We start from the raw sequence: 19,111 nt of genomic DNA, 5'->3' as shown, positions 1-19,111 counted from the left end.
CGGGCTCTGGCAGGGTACCAAATAGCTTTGTTTTCTAGCTGCTGGTGGCTGTCCTCCCTGCGGCTGGATGGCTGGCCCACACCGCCCCAGGGGTGTTCCCTGCGCAGGTGATGCTGCACTCCGCTTTCCAGCCAAAGCACTTCAGCTCCCTCCACTCCGAAAGGCTGCGGGGTACAGCCACACATGTATGTGGGTGCAGGCAAACCATCCGGCTGCTCCCTGGTTCCCATCAGTGCTGTGGGAAGTCCCTCATTTCAGGGCCCAGCTATGGGACTCATTTGTGCCACAGCTCCTGGGCTGGTGCAGCTGGTTTGTGCTCTGCGAGGTTACGGTGCTCCACGGCCACAGCTGGATAAGCCATGACGAGCGGTGACGGGGCGTGCTGGTAAAACACGGAGACAAAGCTGTGTTCAGGACCTGATTGCCTGCACAAGTTACATGCTCTGGTTGGAGCTTCACCATATAATTCATGTTTGCAAATGCTCTGTTTGGGGAAGGAGAGGTCACACCTCCTTTCCTAGCTGCATCTCCTCGTTTCTGTGTAAATGCTCTGGTTTCGGAAAGTCTTCAGCTACACCCTGTGTTAGTGTTCAACATGCTCTTACCCGTTGTCTTTTCAGTTACTATTCAGTCATGGTTATTTAAACCTCAAAATGAAAAATAAACTATTATTTTGTTTGCCTGTTCCTCTGCTTTGTGGCATCCCCTCTCAGATCAGTGAGGCAGGAGACAGCAGTGCCTTCGCTGGCTTCTCCCAGGGATGAAGCGTGTGGCACCCGTGCGATGCGGTGGGACAAAGCCTCCATCTCCTGGTGGCAGAGCCGCACAGCAGCCAGGCGCCGGGTTCTGTCTGCAGGAGTTGTTCCAGAAAGGAGGCAGAAAGCTCGCCGAGGAAGCGGAGCAAAGCCTTGGCGTGCATGGTGTTCCCTACAAGGCTCGACCCCTCCGGCCGCGGTGGAGTGTGGCATTTATCCACAGGCATCTCAGGGCTTGTTCTGGTGGCCGAGGCAGGGAAGGGTCTCTGAGTTCTGTCTCTGAGACCTAGAAATTTTTGTACTGGTCATGAAAAAGGTTCTCATGAGGTTATTTTAATGCATTTCTGCAATGAAGCCCCAGCACCATGCAACATCTCTTTTCCAGGGGCGACTGGAAGTGAGATGCTACCCTGCAGGCAGTTTAAGGAGGGGTCAAGCTTAGGGATATTCTCTCTCAGCTTCTGAGAGTGGGCTCAGCATGTTCACACTCTCCTAAGGGTACCTCAGAACTGAGTCTTTCTGGAGTCCCCCAGAAGAAACTTAAAAGACCACGTTCAAACTATTTTTCATAAGTAATAAAGAGGTGAGGGGCAGTTCTCAGCATTGCAGCTGCGGCTCGAGGCTCAGGGATTTTTCCATGTCGAGATTTGCCCCTTCCATCACTTTTCCCCCTTTGAGCTTCTTGTGAGTGCCGACTACCTGGTACCAAGGGAGACTTGCACGTAGACACTTATGTTTATTTTTGTAAATGTTTTTAAAAGAACAACAAGGGGATTGCAAATGGATCTGAGCAAAGATAGAAAAAGACCACAAAGGAGAAAACACTTTAGCAATAAGACAGGGGAGCGCTGAGCTCTGCCAGCATCTCAGCAGGGTCTGCCAGGTTGTTTTGCATCCCTCAGCTTACACTGACAGCCCCTTGGCCCTGGCAGTTGGAGAGTGACAAAATTGTCCCATGGCTGACGGTCTGAGGGGACTTTGACGTGCTGCGTAGGCTGCCACCGTGCTCTCTGGGATCTGCGCCTGCGCTGGCTCTCTGCTTATGGGAGCAGGGTGGTTTAATTAAAGGTGGCAAAGCCACCTCCAGAGTCACCTCTGCAAAGCATCGGCTGCACATGTAGTGCCTGCGAGCCGCTGGCACGGTGCGTGTTGGCCCACTTCACCGGTTGCCTGTGGCTCCTGAAGTGCTTTCAGAGAGCAATCACTTCCCTGTGTCGAGAGCTCTCAATTGCCTGTATTTTTGAAATTGTTCAAATCTTCCCCCAACACCGTCCTCCTTTCCAAAGATGCCAGCTGAGAACTGTCCATGTCCAGGCCCCCGCTGCGCATCCCCCCAGAAAGCTGGAGATGCATTTTGTGGTGGGACACCTGCCTCTGCCAGGCGGTGACAACAAACCCTTCCTGCAGAAAGGGCACGGCGGTGGCACAGATGGCAGCGGCTCCAGGGGCCCACACATGGCATGTGTCAGGGTTGCACAGATACAGCCTGTGGACTGCCCCAGCCGTCCTTGTGGCCACCCCCCCGTAGATCCTGCCCAGGCAGACCTGGCTGGAAGGGGGATGGTGCTCACGTGCGGGTTTTTCCCAGTCCCCTCGGTTCAAACACAGCCCAAGGAAATAGCAGCTGCCTTGGAGGTCCCATCCCCACAGCAGGGGTGGCACCCAAGGGAGGGTGGGGGGAAGGAGAGGCAGTGAGAGGGGAAGTGACTTTCCCAGGGCCATGCACCCAGGGAGCCGTGCTGCCTTTCAGGTCACGCCAAGCTCCTTCACCCCAGGGAATGGGGCAAGTTTGCCCCCGGGGCCAGGGCCCCCTCGCCTGCCCGTGTGTCTGACTGCTCTGTCTCCCCCAGGTATCTCTCAGCCACGAGTGCACTCGTGCCATCATGAAGCTGATGTACTGCCCGCACTGCCGGGGCATGTCCAGCGTGAAGCCGTGCAACAACTACTGCCTGAACGTCGTGAAGGGCTGCCTGGCCAACCAAGCGGACCTGAACACCGAGTGGAAGTACCTGATGGGTAAGGTGGCCTTTGCCGCAACACAGCTGCCTCTCACGGCACATTTTGAACTCTCTGAGGTAGTGTTTGGCGAGTAAAGAAAGGACTGTTGGAGGCTCTTTTACACCACGATTTCTCTGTCTGTGATCTGATGCCTAGAAGCTATTGCAGGACATTTTGGTGGGCTTTAGTACCATTAGAAAGGACGCCGCTGGGCTGGCTAACAAGGGCTTAAAGCGTTTTCATCTTGCCTGTGCTCATTTGGGATTGCTCACATGTTGCACTCAAGTAATTTGTTCTTCCCTCTCAAGTGCTGAAGCTTAGGGACAGCTCCCGCCACCTGTATGCTGTCAGAGCTGCCACCTCATCTGTACCAGAGCACTTGTGAGAGCACAGGAGCAGCACTTGCAGCCCTCCTTGGGAAGCAGTCTAGAAACTAGCCATAAACTGTTTCCATGGGTAGAGGGCAAAGGGATCAGAATTGCTCACTTCCATATGGGAAGAGGTATCTTAAACAAATACATGGGGAGAGAGAAGTCACAGGCATCACCAGGAATGGGAAAATTGTCTTTTAAATAAGAAAAGAGCTCGTTTTGGTTTTGTTTTGTCACTCGGCTGAGATGATGGGTCTCTTAAAGTGGGTTGCATGTGTATAGAGATGTCCGTTTCATTGAGACTAAAGCCAGAAATATCACTGTGATGGTGTGGTCTGATCTCCTGTGCAACACAAGCTGGAGAACTTCAACCAGGCATTTCTGCAGGAAATTCTACCTTGCCTGATGTCTTTTAAGAAGACCTCATGTTTCTCTTAGCTGTTTTTCCAGAGCCTGTGGCTCCTATTTTAAATGTGAACTACTGCTCAGAGTGGCTTGTGGAGCTGATGACCATGGTTCAAGACCGGTGAGGGTCCGTGTTTAGAAAATGGTGTGTGTTACAGCACACATCCTCTCCCCATCCGCAGTCCATCAGGGGAGGTTGTTTGCAAAGGTAAGGCTCTCACTCTTCCTCATGCCCACAGACCATCACCCAGCAAGCTCTTCTTTCTCTCCTGAGTCGTACATTGAGACCAGGAGGGATCTGAGACCTGAGGGAGCCTTGGTGTTTGTCTGGGCTCATGGAAGGCAGACACTAGGGGAGATGAGCTTCGGGCTTGGCCTTTTGCCTTGTCTTGGCTCCCGCTGCCTGGCCAGCAAGACTGCCAGCTCACTGGCCAGCTGCAGTCTGACAGGCTGGCTCAGGGTTGACGTGTGGTGGTGTTAACAATAAAAATCCCACTGAAGCTCAAGGAGTGTCATCTGCCTCTCAAGGGACACTGCAAAATAAATATCGAACCGCTGCACACAGAGGCCGGTGCGCTTGCTCGGTGAGGTGCGTTGGCCAGCTGCCCGCCTCGCGCTGGGGGCTAATGAACCAAGCGGCAACTTACTGCGGCTAATTGGAAGCGCTCCCCGTGAGAGTGACTTGGGAGGCTGCTGTTAAAGAGGGGGAGGAATATTGCCTTCCCCAAGGGTTTACACCAGGATTTTGATGGCGCTTTGGCCTTTCTGACCAGAGCAAGCCAAGTGTTACCTGTCACTGCTCTCCTGGCAGGATGACTGCCCATCACCTGAAAGGTCATCGTGCAGCTCTCCTTGATTGACAGGGAGGCAATTCTGAGTGCATTTTGCACTTATTCTGGCTTCCTCTTCCCCAAGAGACACTGTTGTTGTCAAGAGGTGATGGCTAGGAGCTTCTTTCAAACTGCAGTTGGACATTTTAGTGTCAGAGGTCACAATTTGATCAAGGACTGGAGCAAGACCTAGAGTCAAAGATAGCAGATCACTGGCATTGTCCATTCTTCACCCTTCTCCAGGCCCTTCTGTGTAGCTGGAGAGCATTTTGTTACACTAAACACAAACTTACTCTTTCAATTTGACAAATTAGGGCAGGTCAAATTAAGGGAGATTTTTATAGTAAGTGGTTCAAACATAATTTATCACTAATTTGGGGGTGCAGCCTTTGATTTAAATGTCTGTATCTCAACATTAGTGCCTCTGCAAGCTAAAATTGTCTGGAAAATAGTCTCAAAGATGACTCTGCAACCCCCAAGTGGCAGCAAAGTTAAACTGCAAGCTCTTTAATATTGTGGGAGATGTTATTTCCCAGAATACAAAAAAAAATTACACCCTTGTATGGCATGTTTAGCTTTAGAAATCTGCACTGCCATAGGACTGTGTTGCAGGAAAAGAGAGCACATTAACTTGGAAACTGTGGCCCTTGTTTCCATTCTTGCTCCAGCTAACCCGTAAAACCTTTTTTCTTTCTTTTTTTTTTTTTTCCAGTGCTGAAAATAAATACCTAATGTTTCCAAGCTGTGACTTTACATGTTGTTAAATCCAATATTATAGACCTGAGCAAAGAGTATTTTGTAATCCACGCTCCGGACTGGCTGAGGTTTGAGCCCTCCTAGTTATTTTTCTAATTGACTTGTGCCCTTGCTCCCCACCAGCTGGACCTGCCTTTGGACTGTGAGCCCTGTGGGCATGATCTGGTATCTTCTGTGGGTTTCTGCTGTCCCTATTCTAGTCCTTGCCCAGCTTGGTCATTCTCTGAGAGCTGTCAGGGTCTGAACATCAGTCATGTAACAGCAGAGAGAACATACTTGTGAGGGTTGAGCGTGCTGCTAAATAGACAACAGTGGGCTCAGGATCAGGCCTTCCTTATTAACATAATACCTCCTCTGTGGACCTAGTGTTTCTGCACAAACCTCGCCTAGACCTCGTGGAAGTCATTTGGGGTCTTTCTGTCAAGTCCTGCTGGCTTGCCCAGGCACAGGACTGAACGCTTTACTTCCCTAGCAGGTTTGAAATGGTGGTGGTCCCTGGTTATGCTCCAGCTGGCTGGACTCCTGCTTGAAAGAAATTTGCAGTGCGGCTCAAAGACAAGCGTCAGTCCTTTAAAGCGGTATCATGGGTGATACATACACACTGTGGTATGGTGAAGGTTGAAGGACATATTTTGTTCTGTTGAACTGCCGAGTATCATTCACCTGGTGGTTTCATTGCTCCTGAATAATGTCGGGAGTACAAACTCATGCTGAATAAGCTTTTCTGCAACATCACACCATCTGCTGTGACAGTCTCCTGCCAGGCTGATGGGTGAGGTATCAGGATTTAGGACAGAAGAATTAATCACTCCTAATGAATAACTCCATTTATGAATGGTACACATCTCCAACCTAGACCCTGGGGTTTGACCCTCATTGTTTAGAGAAGAAGAACCAACATGAAGCCATCGCGCTTGTTTTCTTCCATGTGGCGAGCCCACAGGAACGTGAAGCACCTTCTGTTCCAGATGGGTGCAGGCCACCACATCGATCCTACAGATCCCTTGTCCTGCCAGAAGGTTTTTGGTGTGCCCTGGGGAACACAGACCGCACTGCAGCCATCTGAGGTCACACGTAACTGAGTGACAAGTCCCTAAATGCTGATGAAGCCTATGCATGGCCTGGCCTCCGGCCCACTAAAGCACAAGTGGTAGGAAACTAGGGCAGCAACAGTGTAGCAGTGACTTTCAGAATTACAATTTTTGACTGGCAAAGTCAGACCTGGTTAAGATCACATTTTAGACGTCCAAACCCAGTCTTGGCCCTGCCGTGGGATCCTATTTAATTTTCACTGGACACCAAGGATGTCAGCCTCCCTCTGCAGTGGCGTTCCCCAGTGACCCAAGCCCTGCGAGCATATAGGCTGTCCTTGCTTCAGACCCAGCTGGAGTGGTGAGAAGCATCTTCGGAGGTAGGCAGAGGTTGGTAATTTTTTTGTAAGCCAAGCACGGTCCCCAAGCAACCATCCAGGCAGGAGCTTCCAGGCCACGCAGGAGCGCTTGCATAGCAGAGCTTTCCAGGACAAGAGGAGTTGAGAGCAAGAGACACCCCTCAGTGACTCCCTGTCCTGTTCACTAGTTCAGTTGTGGGCATTGTGGTCTGCTCCTCTGCCTTTAGAACCTGATATTTCCCTGGCTAGCCACATGTTGTCTTTCCAGAGGTGAGGGTGAGAAGAATTACTCCCTTTCTCACACCTTCACTGCCACAGAAGCTATTGCCCGCGTCCAGTACCTTTGGCACTTGGCTGACCCCAGTCCTCCCACTGTCTGCTGGCTGCAGTGCTTTGCTGAAGGTACACAGTGAGTGAAGAGGGTTAGGTCCAAGTTTTGCTATGCATTACTTAGTATTTCTGCACCAATTTTCTGTTTTTCCTTTCTGTAGCACCCCAGGAAATGTTGCTCACTTTGTGTGAATACAGGTTCCATCTACCATTTGCAGGAGGTGACCTCTGTTCCTCTGCCACTGAGGGTGGCTGGGAAGGGACAGCTGTCCCATGCCAGAGGAAAATGAGCGTGCACTTGGGCAGCAGTGAAAACGGAGAGACGTCTCCCAAGAAGCCTGCTGAGGGGCCAACAGCTAATCCCACCCGGCATGAGCGTGGTCTCTAGCCTGGTTTGTACAGACTCTGATGAGAGTTGTCTCTGTCTTGTTTTACTAGACTCCCTGGTAGTAGTGGCTGATCGGATCGATGGACCGTACAACGTAGACACTGTAATAGGGACCATTCACATGAGGATCGCTGAAGCTATTTCTAACTTGCAAGAAAACAAAGATTCGATCACAGCCAAGGTAAGAGCATGTGCCTGGGCCTGGCTGAGCACACACCAGGGGTAATTGCCAGGACCAAATGGGTTTTGTGCTCACTATTCAGCTGACCTAAAGGAGATGAAGGATGAAAGAGATCAAACACCCACTCTTTTAACGATAGAACACCACCCATCTTACATGGGCAAAAACCTTCTCAAGTGTTTCCAAGTATTCCTCCCTGACCCAACCAGCCAGCCTCCTTTAGGTACAGACACACAAGGTGGACTGCATGTGTGGTGACTGTGGGAGGCATGGTGCCATTTGCTGTCAGGTGCCACTGGGTCTGAAGAGCCCTGAAGTATTTTGGCTGAGCTGAGGCATGTGCAGAAAGTGCACAGTCCCTAGTGACAGAAGGCAGCTGCTTTAACCCGCCGTGGGGTGACGTTCTGCAGTGGAAACACTGGGCTATTGGTATGTGTCTGTGGGACAGAGTTGCAATCTGGCAGTCCATCTGGAGAGTATGAAACAGGCTCTCCTGATGCTCACCTTTCTTCCAAGAAGTATATCATGAGGCTCTCTTCTATTGGTCTTCTATTTTTAGTATCTTTATCCACTTAACCACAATCACCTCTGTAGCTGCAGGTAAGAGAAGCTTTGGGAACCAAACCAGCCCTCCAGGGCTCCTGCTTTTTGCCCAGACATTCCCCAAGTCCTGCAGCTATCCCGCTGTTAGCGCAGAGGTGCAGATGAAAGGAGCGGGGCAGGTCCTAACTGGGTCTTGGAGAAGGGAAGGGCCAGAAGTATTGCTTAGCCAAGCAGGAATTCACTGGCACACGTCAAAGCACTAACAGCAGCATGCATCCAAGAGCTCGTTTAGGTTTCTTTTCCGACATGAAAGGCTGTATTCTTTTTTCCCTTGTTAGGTGAGACTGAGGTTGTCCACATAAAAGCAAGCCCATGATGTGGGAAAACGTGGCATCGTCTGCAAAGAAAGGTGTTTCTGAGGGGCATATAGTAAATCTGGTAAAACAAAAGGGAGTAAGTAGTCTAATTGGTGTTTGATTGGAGCAACCAAACGTGCGATAAGCTGCTCAGTGTGATCTGGTGGCCAGATGAATGTGGCAGTCTGCTGGTGGCACTGGTAACAGAGGTCGAGAGCTTGCAGAGGGCTGCAGCTCTAAGCTCTGGTTCTGAGCATGGCAAAGTGGAATCACTGTCAGATGAGCTCGGGACTGGCCCAGGCCAGTCCTAGGAGTCTTTGTCTGTCAGGGCCGAGGGCAGCGGGCTCAGGCTGCAGCTGAGGGCTTCAGCCGTTACCAGGCTGGAGCCAGGGCACTGTCTGCCATTTGTAAGAAGAGCCAGAAGCGGCCCTTGGACTCAGTGACACCCTCAGTCACAGGTTCTCCTGGGATCTGGGGAAAAACTGGAAAGAAACACTTTTGGTACAGAGCCCTGTGTTCGCTGCACCGCGCAGCACTCTCCCTGCTTCCTCACACTCCCCCCTCGCTCCCCGTGGCGCTCTGGTGGATTTCCGGCAGCAGGAGCTGTCGAAGGCTGCAAACACCTATTTGCTGTCATTATGCAGGAGACTATTGATCACCTCAGTCTGCAGGACTTGTGTTCTCTCCATCGGTAACGCGTGTTGCTCACCTAAAGCCCCTGGGCTGGCAAGGGGATTGCCTTGATTGCGTGCTGTGCTGGAGCTGCTAGAAGAGCCGCTGTCCTGGAGATCTCCCAGGGGTTTTACCTCCTGAAAGAGTTGTCTCCTGCTAACAGTAATAGGCCAATAAGAAAGATACAGCAGAGAAACCAAATTGGTTTTATTTTGGTAGAACCAAGTTGAAAATGCTCTACGTGCAGTTTTCAGGGTGGGGCTTTTTGCACAGAGCAAAGCAGCCAGATCAACAACTTGGCTTGGTGCTGAACTGTCGTTGGATCCATCTGGTCAGCAGCACAGTGCACTCCAGGAGAGGGCTTTCTGAATGTCCCTCAGATGCACCGATGAGACCCACTGTCACCAAAGGGACTCTTGTCTAGATTAGGACTTTGCTGATGGCTGTCAGAATCCACTAGCAAAAGCGTTCAGCAGCTGGCACGAGCTGCGTTAACAGCGCTCCTGTCTGAGGTCTTGAGTGCTCTGCTTTAAGGGGACACCGTGCAAAGTTGGATTTATCGATAGCTTCTGACAGCTCCCTGGTAACCACAACAAGCTTGGAGCCATCTTTTCAAATCAGATGGCTTGCTTTGTAAAGGCTGGTGTTTCCTGAATCAAACCAACAGTGCAAAGGCCCTCCTGACCTTTGGCGCTTCATTAAATCCGGCTGTCCGAGCACTCCTTCCACGAGCTGCGGCGAGGCTCAGTTGCCTGAGCATTGGCTATCTGCAGCGGAGGTATCATTGCCTGGACTGGTAATGCAGAGACTGGGAGAAACTGGCACTTCCAGGGCACTCTTCATCTCCTCCTAGAGGCAAAGTCTGAGGATTTGTACCTTCAAAGCGCTTCTGCTCTCCTTTGGCTACAAGCACACCTGGGCCAGTAGTTAGGATGATGGGAGGTGCCCAAAGTTAGGGGGTAAATCAGTTCGACTTCCTCATTTTCCCCTGAAACATCCAACCTGCCAGACTGTGACACATCTACTATCTTAGCACTCCCCGGGCCCGAGGGGACGTTCATTTGCTGAAGTGTGGGTGCCAGCTGCAAGAGCCATTGGGGTAGTCCCGCCTCGGTCTGTCGTCCAAATCAGTGAAGCTCACATGCTCTGCAGTCTTGAAGCCCACACCACTGCTGTAGTGAGTGTGAGCAACTCCCATCTTGTTCTTCCCAGAATTTTATTTTTCAATCATAATAGTAACAGATAAAATTGCTAGAAATAATTTAATATCCACATTGGTGACTCATCCAAAAACCTACTAATTTTGTGTTAGTGCTGAACGGTTTGCTTGATAGTAGTAACCAAAACCAATTACAGTGTGCTGAAAACACATCCTGCAAATGAGTAACCTGGCCAGAAACTGAGCCAGAATCTCAGAGATCTTGCAAGTAGGAAAGATAAAAATACTTGAGAAGAAAATAAAAACCATAACTGTGAAGTACTAATTAATTAAAGAAATAGTATCAAAACATGAGATTGAGAGTTTGGTTTGCTTTTCAGGTTTTCCAAGGCTGTGGAAATCCTAAAATCAGCACAAAAGGCTCCAGCAGCGAGGACAAGAAGAGGCGGGGGAAGGTGGCGTTGGAAGCAAAATCCTCTGCACAAGCCCTGGAGATGCTGGTGAGTTTGCCTCTGACGCTCCCTCCAGGTCTGAAGCTCCCTCCTGGAGCCCTGGAAGCCCAGCTGACGCAGCCCTGGGGCGCCCCAGAGCTCTCCTGGCCCTGAGCACCCTCTTTGGTTACAGGTTTTAGACGCCAAAGGGAATCTGACAGCTCTCAAGACTTACTGGATCACCCTGCCTGGCAGCCTGTGCAGCAAAAAAGTAATGACCAGCTCAGTGGCAGACGACAAGTGTTGGAACGGGATGACCAAGGCCAGGTATGGAGAGGGTCAAGGTGCTAGGATAGCACCATCCTGGGGTGAGAGAGGGAGGGTTTGATAAAAGGCACTTAAACATCATCTCAGCCAGGCCCACTTGTTCAGACTGAGCCGAAAGGTCTGTCCCTGTCCACAGAAGTGCTGCGTTTCCTGAAAAACTGCTACCTGGGAACGTCAAGCCTGTTGCCATTTTGCTGGGTGTTGGAGGGTTAAGCATTGAAATGCATTTGCCATGAGATAACTGTGTAGTTTTGTAGTAAGGAAGCAGTTTTGCATTCCACTTCCACTCAGAAGGCAGAAGGGCCGGACTTGGCTCACAAACTCCAGAGCCATTGCCAAGAATTGCATGCACATCTTTCTATCCATACCTGCTCTGAAATGCTGTTTCCTCATGAGAGGAGACACCCAGGTGACATCAAGCAGCTGCGGAAACACCTCCCACCCATGGCTGGTGGTTAAAGGATGGCCGGGAGGGGAGATGGGCAGCTGCTGCACATGCACCTTTCTCCGCTCCTCTCCACAGACCTGCTGGGCTGGTCTCTGCCAGCCCGGAGCCGGCGCCTTCAGTGTTTCCATATTTCTCGTCGTTGCCAGCAGTGCCGCAGATCTGCAGGAGCACTGCTGAAGCAGCAGCGCAGCTCTGTTTGCTGGTTGACAGCTCCCCGTTAACTGAAGCTTCCCTGGGGGCCTGTCTGGTCGTACCGGGGCAGGGGGCATTGAGTCGTCCCAGGGTGTCAGTCCCCACAGGGATTAGCTGGGGCGGGGATGAAGGTGCTCCTCAGCCTCCCATATGGACAGAGGTTTTCCACAGGGGAGTGTCACTGTGGCTCCACAGGTACCTGTTGCCTGAGAGCAACCCCTCAGCCCTGTGCACAGCCTTTCCTGCAGGAAACCCCTCCCCACGCCAGGACAGTGATGCTGCAAGGCCAGCAGCCACCTCCTGCAGCTGAGGTGGCCTCAGGGCAAGCCCCAGGCTCTGATGGGGTCTGGCCATGGCAGCATGGCTCGGCCATCCGCAGAGCTGGCTGCCTCGCAGCAAACACCAGCGTACGGAGGCTGTTCAACGAGCCAACGCCGCTGACTGCAGCTTCTCTGGCGTTCACAGAGACTGGATTATCACTGGTGTCCGTAACGGGGAGAGGTGAGCTTAGCTGGGGGGAGACTTCTAAACCTGTCCCCTTCCTTCGCAGTTACCTGCCCGAAGTGATGGGGGACGGCTTAGCTAATCAGATTAACAACCCAGAGGTGGAGGTGGACATCACCAAGCCAGATATGACCATTCGCCAGCAAATCATGCAGCTCAAGATCATGACAAACCGGCTGGGCAACGCAAACATCGGGAATGATGTGGATTTCCAAGACGCAAGTGAGTTTAGCAGAACCGGAGAGGTCTACGGCAGGCGGGAGGGGCTGAGCAGTCAGTCCTGGCAGGCGGCACGGGCCTCTGTGCGGACGCTGCAGCTGGGCCCTGAAGGCAGAGGGGGTTGTGGCCACCTGGCCTTTGGCTCAGGGCTGTAGAGGGTCTGTTCGAGTGCAGCCGACTTGCTGCGAGGTGGCTGGGGGCTGCACTGCTCCCAGCACCTTACTGAAACCTCGGGTGCTCTCTCCAGTCCCAGCCCAGCCCTGCTGATGGGGCCACTGGTCCGTCTGCTCCAGAGGTTTCCAGCTGCTGCAGCTGGTGGTTAAAGTCAGCTGGAGATCAGGTACGGGCTTGCATCCTGTACTGGGGGATGCAGAGAGCAGGAGGTGGCCGGGGCAGTGCTGGTGCCCTGAGCTCCTGGGGTTGCAGCAGGGACATCGCCCGCTGTAAGGAAGGCAGTCGGGGCTCACCCCGTGTTTGTCTCTGCACAGGTGATGACATGAGCGGCTCTGGGAGTGGTGACAGCTGTCCTGATGATGTCTGTGGCAAAAGACTTTCTAAGAGCCCCAGCACCAGGCAGCCAGAAACGCACGCTATTCCTAAGCAGTCTGGACACGGCATCAACGGGGCCAGCAGCAGATCTTTGCCTTCTACCTTCCTCCTCTTCCTTTCGGTGGCTTTCATTGCCGCACAGCACTTGTGGCGGTAACTCATTAGCACAGCCAGGAAAGAGACTGCGGCCGAGGGCTTCACTTTGCCAAAACCAACCAACCAACCAACGAAAGGACATATTTAATTCACCTTGGCAAAAAAAAAAAAAAGGGGGGGGGGGGGAGGAGAAAAAGGTTTCAGTTGTTTGCTATTTCTGGCAGTGCTCGAGCTGTTTTCTTCTTTCTTGGTCTCTTCCCCAGTGCTGGGCCCTTCTTTCCGTACCTCATTGTTTTACTTTTGTTATTGCCACAAACTGGCTCTCGGGGCTGAAACAAGCCTTTGCAGAGAGGCCTCCGGGGGGGGACCCGGCCGGCCCCTCCGAGGGCAGCTCTTCTGCTGCCTCCAGTGGAATATGCAATTGCCCTGATCCTGTTCCCCAGCCGCTGGCCAGAGCGCCGCTTCCCGTACAGCTGCCGAAAGCACGACAGTGCCCACAGCAACGCCACTTCATAACGCGGAGAGACTGGGCTCGTCGGTGCTGCTCAAGTGCTGCATTCAGGGGCTCTTTGGGGTTTTTCCTCTGTACCTCCTAGGCAAGCAGAGATGGCCCTTCACTTCCAGCGGCGTACGTAGGAGTGTGAGCAGGTTTGGCGGGTTGAACTGAAACGGTTTGGCAGTGGCTGTTGGACCCAAAAACGCAGAACTCCCTTTTTCTTTGGAAAGGTCACAAGTGGGTTTCTTGACTAGAGCTCGTAGCTGACGACGATTTGAAATGTAGGTCTCCTACATCTAAGCGACCGGGAATGAGTGTTAGGGGTTGGGGTTTGGGGTATTTTTTCTTTGCATGCTAGTTGGAAAGCCATTTTTTACCCAAGTGATAATGGTCCAATTTCTACCTGCAGTGCAGTACCGTCGTAGGTAACAGAGAGATGAAAATATGCGCAGTGGGATTCTCCGCTTGACAAACAGTTGTGCTGCCGCCTCCTCCTCTGGCCCCAGCCGTGGATGGGAATCCCTTTTTTTTTTGGTAATAAGACAGACCAGGGACTTTTTACTAACTGGAGCATTGTGACTGGTTGTGAGAGCTCACACGGGCACGTGCAGGAGTGACCCCCCCCCAGGCAGCTGCCTTAGGGCAGAGAGGGGCTGGTAGCGATCAGCCCCTGCCTGGGAGACTGACTCAAGGTAGCACCGAGCGGGGGGGGTGAGGACGGGACACATTTTGTTTGGGATTTTTTTTTTCTTCTGGTATTTCTTCCTGTTGCATTGTAGGTTTTTACATGAATGTCTGTTTTCCCTGCCCCTTCGCCATCCTTCCATGCACAGTCCCTAACTGCTGCAGGGACGGGGTGAGACAGCGGCTCTGACACCTGCCGGCGGCTCCGTTTTGGCTCAGGGAAGGGCCAGGCTCACCCTGCCGCCCCGTCCCACCACACACCAGCCTCTGGGTCACAGGGGCGGTTGCCCAAACCCCAGAATGCTTGGTGGGGTGAACTCTGTGCTGGGCTTTGAGACTGGGGGTGGTCGGTGGAAGATATAAATATCCTCACGTAGCTGTAGGAGTGTCTGTGCTTGGAGGGCTGCGTGCTTCGGGGCTTCCAGAAGCTTCTGTATCTGACAGGTACAGCGAGCATCGGCTGGAGATGTAGGTTTAGCAGATGTTATAGATACCACACAGTCGCTGTCACCGACTGAGCCCAGAGCACACCCAGGGGCTGGGCTTCATTCCCACAGGGCTGGGTTTGAGTTGCAGATGTGTTTGTACTGTGGGCAAGAGGGAGGGCAGAGATTTATCGATCTCGTGCTTCACTGCTCTGCACAGCACGTGTTTGAGCATTTCTGCTCTGGCCTGCCAGAGGAGACGTGTCTTTGGGCTGAGCAAACGCTATGGGGTTGGGGTTTGGCTGGTTTCTAAGAAGGGGGGAAAAAAAAACATTTTTAACATTAGCAGTTTTTCGAATATGCAATTTAAGGGAAAATGAGAACATGAGCAAGATAAAGCCAAAAGCCAGTGCAGGCGGGCACGGAGGGAGCTTGTTGCCTGCCCTCCCCGGGGCAGGAGTCCCACCTGGGGTCAGGTAACGATGCTGATGGTGCCCCAAACTAGGCAGAGATTTTAGGCCAGCTTTGACTGGCTTCTCGAGGTCACCATGACTGATGTGACTGACGTGGTATCCTATCTGCCTTGTACTCGCCTTCTTGTAAGGTTGAAACTGATCTGATCTGGTAGGGTTTCAGAAATGAAAGCCAGGATGCTGGATGTTGGCTAAAGGACAGCCAACGCCACTAGACCTGTCAGAACCCAGGAGTGGATAAATACAAGTCATGGATTTATACAGATTTATTCACTTATAGAAACCTGGCAAGTTCCACATTACTTTTACTGCTCTAAAGAGTTCCTGTCTTTTTTTTGTCTTTTTTTTGTCTTTTTTTTTTAACCAGAATTGCCAATACAGATTTAGCCTTCCGTTACAGAAATCCTCACAACCGATCCTGCAGAAACCTTAGATCCAAAGCAAAGAAAGGGTGGGGAGGGGGCATTAAAACATTGTACCCTCTTCAAAAAAACGGTTGGGTTGGAGTTTTAACACATGGATGCTGAGGTCAATGTTTTGCTTTGCAGAATGGGAGATTGAAAGGAAAGTCCTTGTCATTTCCATTTCTGTGCAGTTAGTGTTTGCCGTCAGCCTGTTTCCCTCAAAAGCCTCTTACGGACCCCAAAGGGAACACACCTTAAATGTGACGCCAAGAATTTACTGATTGTCCAGTTAATATTTTAACAATTTAATAGCCCAAATTATTGGTCCTGTTACAATAATAAAACCTGATAGTCCAAATTAATAAGGCAAAGCCTCAAGGATACGGTAAAAACTGTTACGCAGCAGAAACCCTTCCCGGTGCTTTCCCCTTTGGCTGGGGTTGAGCCCCACTTCAGTGTCCTGCCAGGCCCCGAAGCGATGGCTGCGGCGCTCCTGGAGCCGAGCTGGGGCCAGGGCAGTGCCGGGGGCTTCGCCCCGCTGCCGGGAGGCGCATGGTGTGGGTGTTGACGCTCCCTCCCTCCTCGGCCCTGGGGCCGCTGGCTGTATTTTGTATACCTTTCCACACGGTCTGCCTACGCTGCTGCTTTTTGTCGCTTCCTGGTTATTCACTTTTTCTGTTCTCTTTGTTGCCCTGAAGTGGTTTCCCCGACCTGCCGCATTTCCGTGGCCGAGGGCTGTGCTCGGCCATGCCACCTTCTGCTGGAGAGCCGAAATGCCCAGTCTCCCCAGGATATTGACTTGGTATCGCTCTAAACTAAAGCCAACCTAAAGCAACCCATAGTTACCTGACGGCTGGGCAATTGCTGGCATGGCCCAACGAGTTGAAGTCAGCCCAGGTCCTGACAAGCCCTGAGCGCGCGCTCCGGCTGGCACAGAGCCTGGGGCCTTTCACTGCTCATAAATGACATTTCCTGGGGTACTGCCTGCTCAAAAAATTGTGACAAACCTCCCCAGCCCCGTGGCGGGCACAGGCTGAGGGCTGCGGCTACAGCAGGGGCTAGCAGCGGCTGTGGGGTGGTTACATGAATGGGGGGCTCTGGGGAACGGGGGGGGAAGGGGGGGGGGGCAGGGGGCAACATTTGCTTCGATGTTACCGAGATGGGGATTTGTGGTGGTTTGGTTTGACAAGGCCTCATACTTCACAGGAATGCAGCGGGGTGTAGTGTGCTAGGAAAAAAAAATTAACAAGGACCCCTGTTCCTGGAAAGGGGAGAACCAGAAATAGTGGATTTCCAAGTGTCTCTGTCTTTCAGCCTGCTCTTTCGTGCCATAACGTGTATCTTTTAACTAAGGGCGAGGGTCTCAAAAGGCTTTGAGAGCGCAGCTACTTATCATTTACAAATGACAAACTGCCTGTTGTTTTCTGGTGGGCTTGGTAGGGGCTAAGGTATAGCAAAAATATCTAAAGTCCACCTTTGCTTTAAACAGATGCATTTCTATCTGCAGGAATAAGAATTATTTCACTTATTGGCATAGCTGGACAGTTATCTATTTCTTTCTGTTACCAAGGTACTTGTAACTCTCTTGCACTGTTTATCTAAAGTTGAAATATGTTCTTTGAATCCTTGTATAAATAAAAAGGCTGGAGACTTAAATCTGTATTTACAGGGCAGTTTTATTTCTTCTCCATTTAAGCTGAGTTTGCAGTTTTCTTTCTTTTTCCTTGCCAAGGCCCAGATAAAGGCCAGGTCAGAATGAAAGCTTGCTTCAGCCTCCAGGTTTGTAACGGGCTGATGCCAATGGTGCGCTGCGGGTTTGCCTGCAGCCACCCCTGTGCAATCTGGAGAACAACTGCCAGGGCTGCATGGATGGGATGTGTGGGGAGACAAGGCAACCCTGACTTCAGTCATCGAAGCAAGTATGCTAAACATTCTCGTATAGATGCACAAAAAGTCGTGGCATAATAGTGCAAGGAATCAGAAATACCTTTGGTATTTGTTGTTACAGAGTGTTGTGCTAATTATTTACCATGGCTGTGTACTAGTGCAGCTGTTGGTAGGGTTAGCAGCAGGTGAAGCAGACCGCAGGGCCCTCGCAGTGCCGTGGATGTTGGATCTTGAGCACATGCCTGAGACCGAACTGGTGCAGCAGAAAGGTTTGTGCTTCGTCTCTGCGCTGTCCAGTTCCAGAAGGGGTGAATGCAGGAGTCAAGGTAATGTGTCGAAAGCCGCTCATGAAATGTCTAAGACTTGATAACTGGAAACTACTAAAAGTGTATCTATCTGCTTGGAAGCAAATATCACTTAAATTAATAAATTGAGTGATACCCTTGAGTGAGTAGGTATTTCTTTAGTTTCATGTCCTGCAGTTACAGCTATTTAGGCACCACACGCACAAATTTATATAAACACAGACAAGTGTAGACACATTGGTCCTCTCCGAGGCAGAGTTGTTTGCAGATCAGTCTCCTCCTTTGCTTCCTCTGTGTCTAATTATGATCTTAAATAATGGCCACTTACAACTGCGTGTGTATTGCAACCGTTTGCAAACATTTGCTTTGGTTTGTAAAGCGACTGAATGCTGCACGTTGGCAAAGTCACAGCTAAGAAATTGTGGAAGGGGTGGGCATGATACAAGCTCAGCTCAGCTCCTGCTTCCTTGTAGCCACACGCAGCCCTGCTTCCCGGAGAAGGGCGGGCTTTGGGGACCCTAATAGCAGCCCTTTACCTATAAAAAGGTCACCAAGAAGATGGGGCCAGGCTCTTTCCAGCAGTGCACAGCAAGAGTATGAGAGACAGCCAGCACAACTGGGGCTGTTTGCACAAGGTGTTTGCACCATACCCCAGTGGCAACGGCATCGAGACTAGAACCCACCCCCACCCCAGCAGAATCTGGACTGAGGCATTAGACCTTTTCTAGCCAGGGGATGAGACTATTACCCTGCAGTTCATCCATCTTCTTGCAGAGGAAGCAAAAGTCTTCAGCACCAGGAGATGGCATTTGCATTTGGCTTATGTGCTCTGTACCAATAACTACCCTGTTCCTATTTCCTCCGCCGCACAGGGACACGAGACAGGGCAGGCTGGTGGGAAGGGGCAACTTCAAGCATGAACTTCCTCAAAAGTCAACTGCAGGCAGGTAGCTTGTAAACATCTGCGGCTGGTGGTGAAGCATCACGGTGCAGCAGCAGTGACATTTCCTGGTGCTAACATGATGGCAATACTGCTCTGGGCTGGTGGCACATGGAGGCCTCCTGCACCAGTGCTGGGGTGAGTGTCCCAGTGGCTGGAAACCTCTCGGATGCCCTGGGGCTGAGGATGCTGCTGGCATTGCGTTTCCCACCAGTCCTGTTAGTCCATGCCCTCCTGCTGTGATAGGCAAGGTTCATCTTTGTGCCAGCAGCCAGTATCAGTCACAGGCTCCTGTTTGCTTCATGGCCAGAAAGGAAAGTGTTGAAGGAGCTCAACACCAGGAAGCAGCTGGTACCCGCGTCCAGCCCTGCAGCACAGCCCGGCACTGGCTGATGTGACGTTCCTCTGGTCAGGCCCTTGGCCCCATCCCCGCCCGTCACAGATGGAGCGCGTGTCTGTACAATTGCACTCAAGATACTCTGCCCTGACACCACACAGCAATTTTACTGAAGTCCAGAAAGATTAGCGCTACCGTATCTAATTAGCCTAGTAAATCATTTTCTGGGTACGCACAAGACACTGCTGCTGTAGGTGGGG

At 51.6% G+C, this 19,111-nt stretch overlaps 1 protein-coding gene across 5 annotated transcripts in view; it reads left to right on the top strand.

Moving 5' to 3' along the window:
- Positions 1-17,716, top strand: part of GPC1 (glypican 1) — a 300,538-nt gene extending 282,822 nt beyond the window's left edge. For all 5 annotated transcript variants that reach the window (XM_054836048.1, XM_054836047.1, XM_054836049.1 and 2 more), the window contains 6 exons: positions 2,606-2,771; positions 7,274-7,404; positions 10,515-10,634; positions 10,759-10,892; positions 12,083-12,258; positions 12,744-17,716. In XM_054836048.1, the coding sequence (XP_054692023.1) occupies positions 2,606-2,771; positions 7,274-7,404; positions 10,515-10,634; positions 10,759-10,892; positions 12,083-12,258; positions 12,744-12,961 (945 nt within the window). In that variant the 3' untranslated portion in view covers positions 12,962-17,716. The remainder of the gene's footprint in view (positions 1-2,605; positions 2,772-7,273; positions 7,405-10,514; positions 10,635-10,758; positions 10,893-12,082; positions 12,259-12,743) is intronic.
- Positions 17,717-19,111: the final 1,395 nt, after the last annotated feature.

The sequence above is a fragment of the Grus americana genome, chromosome 9 (genome assembly GCF_028858705.1).
Source record: "Grus americana isolate bGruAme1 chromosome 9, bGruAme1.mat, whole genome shotgun sequence".
Classification (NCBI taxonomy): domain Eukaryota; kingdom Metazoa; phylum Chordata; class Aves; order Gruiformes; family Gruidae; genus Grus; species Grus americana.
Note: the sequence above shows the minus strand (reverse complement) of the source record. Positions and strands in the feature narration are given on the sequence as shown.